Source organism: Lithobates pipiens, unplaced genomic scaffold, assembly GCF_037356315.1.
Source record: "Lithobates pipiens isolate NorthernLeopardFrog02 unplaced genomic scaffold, aLitPip1_a1.2 Scaffold_3, whole genome shotgun sequence".
Taxonomy (NCBI): Eukaryota; Metazoa; Chordata; class Amphibia; order Anura; family Ranidae; genus Lithobates; species Lithobates pipiens.
The window spans coordinates 249,176,214-249,186,577 of record NW_027507790.1 but is presented as its reverse complement, the minus strand read 5'-3'; the positions used below and the strand labels follow the sequence as shown (position 1 = coordinate 249,186,577).

The 10,364-nt window shown below is 44.1% G+C and overlaps 1 protein-coding gene across 1 annotated transcript in view; it reads left to right on the top strand.

The window, feature by feature from the left end:
- ACAA2 (acetyl-CoA acyltransferase 2) overlaps positions 1–7,717 on the top strand; it is a 36,107-nt gene extending 28,390 nt beyond the window's left edge. The window contains exons 8-10 of the mRNA XM_077463011.1: positions 1,287–1,357; positions 4,457–4,611; positions 7,112–7,717. Coding sequence (XP_077319137.1) covers positions 1,287–1,357; positions 4,457–4,611; positions 7,112–7,196 — 311 coding nt within the window. The 3' untranslated portion in view covers positions 7,197–7,717. The remainder of the gene's footprint in view (positions 1–1,286; positions 1,358–4,456; positions 4,612–7,111) is intronic.
- Positions 7,718–10,364: the final 2,647 nt, after the last annotated feature.

Here is a 10,364-nt window from a genome sequence, read left to right as displayed (position 1 = left end):
CCTCTGGCCGTAAAAGTGCATTTTTTTTTTTTTTTTTTTGTTATGCCCAGTGTGCATGAGGCCTAAGGTACACCTAAGTCTGTGATTTAAAGCGTTTGTTACCGACACACATTCCAGGTGGCGTGGTCGCCATGGCTTGACACGCATGATTATCACCTGTTGACTTAATTTTAGATAGAATCTTGTAAATGCATGTGTGGTATAGATACGATTTGGCTTGACGGTAGGACACTGGGGTATGCTGCCAACAAAAACAGAATGTGAAGGTGATTGGGTACAGTGGGGATACTGGGACATTACATTGTTTGTTTGTATCTTATGTGGTACTTATCTAATGTGTGTGTGTGTGTGTATACACTTCACACCCCCCCCCCCCCCCAATCTCAAAAGACTTCTGAGTTTAAAAAAAATAAAGCATTTTGTTACACCCAACATTTCATATTCCTTATGTGAGCCTGCTGTACCATGTACTGCTATAAGAAAGTATCCTGTTCTCTTTGTATTGCTTCATTTGTGTGAAATCCTTGGGGTTTCTGCCAGTCACTCTGCTGTCTTAATAGAAACTGACCACACTAAGCAGGGAGAGTAGCCTGTAGTCAGTTCTGTAGCTATACTGGGAACTCTGTGTGCTCTCCTCCAATGATCAAACTTATCCTGACACTCACCCTCTGCACAGCCATTCACTGGGAAGCTCGGTGTGGGGGGGGGGGTTTCTTATTTTATTTTTGAATCTCTATACAAATGCTTTTGCCTTTCATTTCTATTTTAAACTGAATGGTTTGGTTTGTTTTAACAGGTGAATTTTACAATAACTTTTTAAAGGAGAAGTATAGACAAAGCTCATTTGGCTGGACTTCTCCTATGGCTGACAGGAGTACAGTTTGTTTTGCACTCCTGTGACCTGTTTTCAGCAGAGAGCGGAATGAAGTCAGCTCTCTGCTGACCTCGCAGAAATCGGTCCAGGGTCCGTGTTATTGCAACAGTGAAAGTCTGGATCTGCCAGATGCCTGGACTGATGCCTCTCAGTGAGTTGCTGAGAGCCTGAGCTGGCCGCTCCCCCTGTCCCTCCACAGCTCAGCTCTCCAGGGAGGGGGCAGAGTGGAGAGATGCTGATTGACAGTCTTCAGCTCTCTGCTTAGGGAGCTGTCGGGCCTAAAGGTTTGTCTGCTAACTTGTTGGCTGAATTATGATGTAGACCATTCATCCCCACCACCCCCCCCTTTTTATTTATTTATTTATTTTTTCCCTATTTCTCTGTTTTTACAAGGATGATTTCTGTTTTGCAGGCCCCGTTCCTGCCATTACTGAAGCACTGAAGAAAGCTGGCCTAGCCCTGAAGGACATGGATCTTGTGGAGGTAAACCTCCTTTACATTAAGTGGAATTATTGACTAAGGCTGGGTTCACACTATTGCGAATCGGATGGAGTTTTCCTCACATCCAGTTCGCATGTCAGGAGATTGTGACGGGCTCTCTATGGAGCCAGTTCACACTTTTTTCTGGAGTTGCTCTGCTGTGTCTTCTGGTCTGTTTCAGCCAAAATTTTGGGCTGAAATCATCAGACTTGAAACGGTGAATGGTGGCGCACCGGACCTCTGCTGTGAGCCGCTCCGTGCTGCAGTGTGAACCCAGCCTCCAGCAAAGATCACATGTGATGCAGTCCTTACAAAACCGTCTTTTGTTTTTCTCAGTCCTTCCAGTAACAAAGATCTATTACCCGTTGATCCCGCCATTAGATCCATTGACTTGCCTCTTCCTTATACAGAGATATCCCACTGTTCATTCTGCAGCAGTGGTGCCACCCTTTTGAATATCATCGTTTTTAGATTTAACATGTAGCTTTTAGATGGACTCTTAATTTGTTTGCCTACTTCAATTCCAGCTAAGCTTTAGGAAAAAAAATGCAGTGTAATGAAATTTTAGTGAACACAATATAATATCTGATTTCTTATGGTAAAAATATAAAAGATGCATTAAATAAAGATAACCAAACCTCAAGCCTAAAAATTGCACATGCCTGTAAAATGGTGAACTGCGGTACCCAAAATTGTCCATGGGTGACGCTTTAAAAGCCTTTATAGCAGGGGGTCAGCAACCTGTAGATCGTGATCCACCTGTAGATCAGACAGGTTGACTGGTAGAACGTGGTCTGGGCTTGCTGACCTGTAATTCCAGAGCATCAGAGTGCAATGCAGAGGGACTACTTGTAAAGTTAAAGCTGTAGTAGGGAGCAAGATGAGCCAATGCCTCCTCTGTAGTGCTGGCTCCTGTCCCATGCCGACTGATATCAACTGCACTCCACCTCTTATCCCTCCTAGCGGTTTCCAGAGTGGTGCCAGCAGCAGGAAAGAGGTGATATGTTGCCTCCACACCACCTGATTTAAACCCATGATTGTCGTGCAATGCACACAATGGCAACACTATAGTATGGCAATTAGATGTTTAAATCTGCTGTGAGGAGGCGACACTGTTCCCAGTGATCTTTGACTTCTCCCATGTTGTTCATGTAGATTGCCACCTCTTAGGGTTGCCTACCCCTGTTTTTACAGGTTATCAGTTTACAGTTAACCATGAATTATGTCCCTACAATTATTACCCTCATTCCCAACGTGTGTGTGTGTGGCTCAGTCTCCATTTACATACACTTGGGCACCCTATGTGCATGTTTGGGGGTGTGTGGGGCAATGTAGGTGCTGTTTTACACTTTAACTTTTATGTTTAAGAAAAACTGTGTGTATAGATATAATCTCTCGCTCAACACTTTGCTACAATGTAAAGTAGTGAGTGTACAGCTTGTATAATGGTGTCCCCTCAAAACAGCCATTTCATGTCTAAACTGCTGGCAACAAGTGAGTACACCCCTAAGAGAAAATATCCAAGTTGGGCTCAATCAGCCATTTTCCCTCCCTGGTGTCATGTGACTTGTTAGTGTTACAAGGTCTCAGGTATGTTTAAATTTTTGGTGTTATCCCTCTCATACTGGTCACTGGATCTTCAACATGGCACCTCTGTGGCACAGAACTCTGAGGAGGATCTCTAAAAAGAATTGTTTCTCTACATAAAGATGGCCTAGGCTATAAGATTGCCAAGACCCTGAAACTGAGCTGCAGCACGGTGGCCAAGACCATACAGCGGTTTAACAGGACAGGTTCTGTTCAGAAAGGCCTCGCCATAGTTGACCAAAGAAGTTGAGTGCACGTACTCGGCATCGTATCCAGAGGTTGTCTTTGGGAAATGGACGTATGAGTGCTGCATGCATTGCTGCAGAGGTTGAAGGGGTGGGGGGGGTCAGCCTGTCGGTGCTTAGACCATACACCGCTGCATCAAATTGGTCATCCCAGAAGGAAGCCTCTTATAAAGATGATGCACAAGAAAGCTCACAAACAGTTTGAAGACAAGCAGACTAAGGACATTGATTACTGGAACCATGTCCTGTGGTCTGATGAGACCGAGATAAACTTATTTGGTTCAGATGGTGTCAAGTGTGTGTGGCTGCAACCAACCAGGTGAGGAGTACAAAGACAAGTGTCTTGCTTACAGTCAAGCATGATGGTAGGAGTGTCATGGTCTGGGGCTGTATGAGTGCTGCCAGCACTGGGGAGCTACAGTTCATTGAGGGAACCATGAATGGCAACATGTACTGTGACATACTGAAGCAGAGCATGATCCCCCCCTCCCTTCCGAGACCCGGCCGCAGGGCAGCATAACGACCCCAAACACACCTCCAAGACGACCACTGCCTTGCTAAAGAAGCTGAGGGTAAAGGTGCTGAACTGGCTAAGCATGTCTCCAGACCTAAACCCTATTGAGCATCTGTGGGGCATCCGCAAATGAAAGGTGGAGGAGCGCAAGGTCTAACATCCACCAGCTCTGTGATGTCATCATGGAGGAGGGGAAGAGGACTACAGTGGCAACCTGTGAAGCTCTGAACTCCATGCCCAAGAGAGGCAGTGCTGGAAAATAATGGTGGCCACACAATATTGACATTTTGGGCCCAGTTTGGACATTTTCACTTAGGGGTGTACTCACTTTTGTTGCCAGCGGTTTAGATGTTAATGGCTGTGTGAGTTATTTTGAGGGGACAGCAAATGTAATCAGTAGCTATCCTCCAACATCCTTGTAACACCAGCCCCCCCCCTTTCCAACCTAGTCCAGTGCAGCAGACTTCCAGCTAATTCACGTGCCTCACCCTGAAGCCTTGTCCCTCTGTGATCCAACCAAGATCATGCAGACCTAGGCCTTCCATCTATACCCCTCTGGGCACTATGCCTTCCACTTATTACATTCCTTACTGGTAAAGGTGCAGATTGTCTTAGTGGTTTCAAACAATATTCTATTTTATCCCATAAATAAGGTTTTACATTGGTTGTGTATCCAGCCATTGGAAAAGGTAGGAGTCACTTGTGGTGAAGTCCATTCTGCTGGATTAATGTCTTTCTAATGGATTATGTCCCTAGGTGAACGAGGCTTTTGCTGCTCAGTACCTGTCGGTGGAGAAGGCTCTAGGCCTGGATCCTGAGAAGACTAATGTGGATGGAGGAGCCATAGCTCTGGGCCACCCGCTGGCTGCATCTGGTTCTCGAATCACAGCTCATCTTACTCATGAACTAAGGTACAGCTACACCATCAGTGTTGTGTAAATGTGGCTCTTATACCTCAAGTCCTTCTATCGCTTCTCTGTTTTTAATGTATAAATCTTCAATTTGATTATGCAATGCATATTCAGTTGCCCAGATTTGCAAGGCTGCCACCCGGACCAGGTGGACATTTATACCTCGTATGATTCCAGCTTCAGGTGTGAGGTCCTTCAGGAGGCTTTTTGAGCTGCAAGCAGTCTATAGTTCCTGTTTATATTTGGCCTGTTGCCAATTGTTGGTTTCCTCATCCCTATATTGGACTGCTTTTTAGATGTTCTAATAATGTAAAGGATAAGTTCACCTTTCAAGAAAAATAAATAAATGCACATGTTGTTGGAGAGGAAAAAAAATGTGCTTTTATCTTATTTTCCTGCAGGAGCCTGGAAGGCATTGCACCCATAATCAGAGGTGCAGTGGTGAAGCTTCTGCAGACAAGCCCTGCAGCTTTCTGTCTGTACCTTCTTCATACTGGTTGTCCATTGAAAGCTGCAAGGCTTGTGAATGAACTACGAGAGCGCTCATCACTTCAGTTCATTCAGAACTACAAGCCATCTGCTGTGGTGGCTGGCGGTAGTTATATTTCATTCATTCATTGGGAACTGAATGAACAAATGATGTGCGGTGTGGGTGGAGCCTTACACGGGCACAATGTGTTTAAATTTGGGAGACAATCCCCCGCACGCTAAGGGGGAGGGTTGAGGGGTAATTGGCGGCAGATGCTGGAACATGTTACGCCCACATTTTGGGCGGACCGTGTAACATGTTCCAAAGATCAACTTGTGCTTCAAGACTTCCTGTGTCCTTCAATTGATGAGAACACGTGTGGGGGTTTTTATTTTTGTATACTTTTAGTTTGAGTCTGAGGTACACAGGTCCAACCCCTCTGTGTGTTTTATGATCATGCTCTTGGCGCTGCTTTGCTGCAAAACTGAGACTCACTAGTAATGGGAGGGGTTATACCCTTTGCCGGTCTAATAGGTTTCTTGTTTGGCAGTGTGCATTCCTCCTGTGGCAGTATATATAACCCAAAGGTGTAAGATTTCCTATGTCCCTCAATAGACTCCAAGAAAAGGATTTCACTGCAAGTACAAAAAATGCAATTTAAAAAAAAAAAAAAAAAAAAAATGCAATTTTAATCCAATAATTTATTTTTTGTGGGTATTGGAATGAGATCACCTAGCCATCTAGGGTGTGGTGTGTTTGTTTGATTTATTTATTTATTTTTCTGCATCAAAGCATGGAATGTTGGTCATATGGTTTACACCAGTGTAGTGTGCTCCGGTGCTTTTCTCTTCCAGAGAGAAAAAAACCAGCATGCTGCTTTTTCCACCCATGCAGGGGGTCTGTGCCTACACTGCGTGGATTAGCTACTGATTTGTCTAAGGGTGAGCACAGAGCTTGTACTCGATCCTTTGGAAAATGGTGCTCCCCCCATGTCCAGCAGTGAACTGTTCCTGCCATTCTCACAACAAGAGCAGAACAGTCCACCATACAAGCGTCTTGGGTGTGGCAGGAGCGGCAGGGACCAGTTTTGCGTTGGGAGGGTCAGCGGATTAGGTGAGTATATCTTGGCTCTTCAATCTCCTAGACAAAAACCAGCAGATAACCCATGGAGTTTGAGCACAGCCCCACTGCACGAGGGAGGGTTTCTTCTGTAAAACGGGCAGGGTAGTCCCTGTTGCCTGGAGTCTAAAGCCCCATACATGTGGGCAGAATGTCCAGACATTTGCCAGTACAAAAAAGACTGGCCAACATTCTGCCGTGTTTATCGGTCCGTTCAGCCGGCTTTTGTCGGATGTGCATGCTGGAAAACCAGCAGCTGATTGGAGTGTTCCGGCTTTAGTATTACACATGGGCTGCAAATGGGGAGGTGGGGGATTTATTATAACACCACTTCACTAAAAGGGAAGTTGTCCTTTTCTTTACAGAGGACCATGCTGAGTTTTTTTTTTTTTTTTTTTTAAAGTAGTCTGGTGTATTGGCAATGAATGATGTAATCCAAAGGAAGTTGAGCTAAAAGTTGATTCTTAAAAGCCCATCCTGTTCTCTAAGACCTCTTTCACACTGGGACCTCCCATGCATTAGCAGCAAAGAAGGGGTTGAAAACGCCCATGTTATGCCGCGCTTCGGAAGGGCTCTTCAGGCGCATTCATTTCAATGGGCAAACCGCCCCAAAGATGCAGCTTGCAGGACTTTTTCTAATGTCCTGCAAGCGCACTGCCCCAGTGTGAAGGCATTTGGGCGGCATTGGAGGCAGGTTACAGTTTTCTAGTGCTAAAACTCCAGAAAATTGCCCCGGGGTGAAAGGGGTTTAAAGGAAAGACCTGCATAAATGAGCAGCCAAGGAGGGCCCTTTCCTACTGAGCCCTGCCCTCTCTGGCTGCAGACAGTCCAGCCCCATAGTGATGTATTGTACAAAGCATGCTGCCATCATGTGATGTAACTTTTTTTTTTTTTTTCTTTCCCCTTTTTCAGACGCCGTGGTGGTAAATACGCAGTAGGATCGGCCTGTATTGGAGGAGGTCAGGGTATCGCCATCATTTTGGAGAATGTGGTCTAATCCTGAAGTGCACAACGGAAATGAATTTAATAATGTTAATTTTCAGCAAACTGACAACTCTTCTGTCAGGGTCTGTGGGAAGCGCACACAATGCTGGATTATTAGTCCCTTCATATAGGAACTTTGAACCACTCATACTAGCACTTCATCCAGCTGGAACAAATGACAATCCTTGTGATGCTAAAAGACTCTCTGCTCAAAGCCAGTAATTCAGTCCTGATTAGCTGCCGGAGGTTTGAAGCTCTCTCTGGTTAATTATATCTTTTGTGATGCCAGCCGTGACCTAAAGTTACAACTTCATTCAAAGATGGTCTCGCTGCCCCTATTGCAATTTTTGTTTTGATTTTATTTTTGATTGTAAAATTCCTCCATGTAAGCCTGAGGGAGGTAAGAAGCCAGTAGGTGAATCGACCCTCCAGTGACTACCCAGAACTGAAAAATCCATTGAGGTGGACTGGCCCTTTAAAGATCTTTATGCCACATGTGAAGAATTTGAACAAAATAAAAAAATTAGATCAGAATTCCAATGAGGCATTTCAATGACCCCCATCTTAATGCGTTCAACAGTTTTTGGAATTGCAAAGCTAGTTTTAAATGCTTAGTTTCATTATCAAGGGACAGGGGTACTTTCCTTTTACCTCCTGCTAACAGGCCCCTTTGCCGCAACCCCCCCCCAGCGTATGTAAGAATATATACCTGTGATCAGCCAATCCCTAAGTTCCGATGCTGCGGCCTATACCACAAGGCTGTATACCGTTTGTTCATGGAGCCACTATACTGTGCATGTCCAAGTCTATAGTCCAGTGTTTAGTCAACCAAACATGAATAAAAATTTGGTTGGTCCAACAGAGACCAGCCGAATTTCGATCCATGTATAGCCACTCTGGTTGTACACAAGTTGATCTATTGATCGTCTTGTGTACAACCAGTGGCTTTTTTTTTTTTTTTTCTGCCGCCAGCTAAAGCTGCCAACTCTAATCATTGTGTTGCTGCAGTAATAGCACTGCAGGAGGGATTTCCCCATCAACACTGACCGATTTTCAACCCCCCCCCCATGGTACAGTTTACCTCATTCACACTTGTGTGACTTGTCATGCAACTTTGGACATCAAAGTTGCATGACAAGTCGTACCCCATGTTTTCCAATCGTAACCATATATGTGCGACTTAAAAAGTAGTTCATAAACTACTTTTTGGTCCGACTTTCATGCAACTTGAAGGTCATAGACTTCAATGGTAACCCACCAAAGTTGCATGAAAGTCGCACCTGAATGTTATACAATGCAACATTTGTCTATTATCTCTGGTCAAAGTCGTATCCCAAGTTGCACGCATCCAAAGTTGTGTCAAAGTTGTGCTCCACAGTTGACGCAACTTTGGAGTCGTACACGTGTGAATGGAGCTTTATGGGTAAGCCACAGCATCAGGAATTGTATGCTTGGGGATAAATATATTATTTTTTTTTTACCACTCAGCAAAACGGAGTGAGGGGAGGAGGTCTTTGGGGAAAGGGGCAAGAAAGGAGGGAACTTCTTCTTTAAGAAAATGACCCATAGTGCCTCTGTTTATGAATCTGAATTTTTTTTTTATTTGGATATCCTGCCGATAACAGCACTTCTGTTGCAGACTGACCATGCTAAATCGCTGTCTTGAAATAAACAGCAACATCATTAGCCTGCTGCATTCTACTGCCTGATAGACCTGATAAATGGCCAAATAATGGAATATGCATGGCATTCTGACACTACTTTTACTGCAAGGCACTAAAACTAGCCATAGTTCGAATCTCAGCTGGTTCCGCAGGGACCATCCAAGATTCGCACCATCTATGGGCATCCTGATTGTACTCAAGTTGATCTATCAATCGACTTGGGTAGAACCAACATGTTGGATTTCTACATGCGATTATTGCCAACTGCTATATCCGCTTGCAATAATTACTGTGTTCTCCCTGTGCCCCCCCCCCCCCTCCCCTGCAGGGAGAACACATTGTGGTTGCAGGAAAGAAAATCGCATCTTTGTCCTGTCTAAGTTGGCATTGTCAGCCTGCAACAGGAACCGCTGTTACCAGAAGGGATGCCAGGGTCAGTTGCCAAAAATGATTTGCTTAAGAAAACGGTATACAGAGTGAAGCATGATGCCAAACCTACTGATGGTGTATATAAAATGGATTTAGACTTTACCATTGAAATGGTATATTTTTCAAGAACCACTACTTTACAGGAGACCTTTCATGAGAGCAATGTGGAGGTTTCAGCTCTTGTCATTTTCCTGTTTTGCTTGGCTGTTGTACTGTTTCTCTGCTGACTCGGAACAAGCATTCAGTAAGTGAAGATGTATCTCATTATTGGCATACTTGCTCCTGATCAGTGACCATTGGATTAGCAAGCAGGAAGTTAGCATTTTTAGGAGAGATCATCAATGACCACCTCCTGTATTTCTCTTTTATGACAGGTTATTCTTAAGGCCTGGTTCACACCTATGCATTTTGTTAGTGCATTTTCTGATTAGCAGAAACACTACAGTCCATTTTAATGTGGGTTCCTATGGGTCATGTTCACATCTGTGCATTTTATGGAAAGGGCCAGGGACCCTTTATTTTATTTTTATTTTTTCTGGTTTTTGGTTCCATAGACTTTAATGGATCAAAATGCACCTGGATTATGTGAACCAGGCCCTTGGATACATGATCGTTTTATTGTGAATGTGATATTTGTTTCCTGACAGCAGATGGCGACATTGCAAACGGTATTGGAACATCGGCACTACCAGCCTTCGCTTGGAAAAGGACCTTTCCCTCTTGAAATGTGTTATTAATCCATTTGTTGCGAGTTATGAAACCGTCTGAAACGTTTTGCCAGCGTTGTCTGTTAACAAGGCTGCCTTTATTTTCTGTTCCCTGGCTGAGTCTGGCCTGTTGGAAGGCGGTATCTGTAAAGAATCGCCACATTTGGTAACGTGTTTTAATGGAAAATTTCTTCGCTTTTTTTGCATCAGATTTTTTAAAAAGAGACAGGACCTAACTTCAGTGAAAGCACCTTGTAACCGTTGTATTCATTGAATGTCTTTTACTTCTGCCCTGCCTTGGCTTCAGCACTTAAAATTGACCTGAATTTGAAAGTGCAGATTTGAGAGATAATAAAAAAAAAAAAATTATATACATTATAT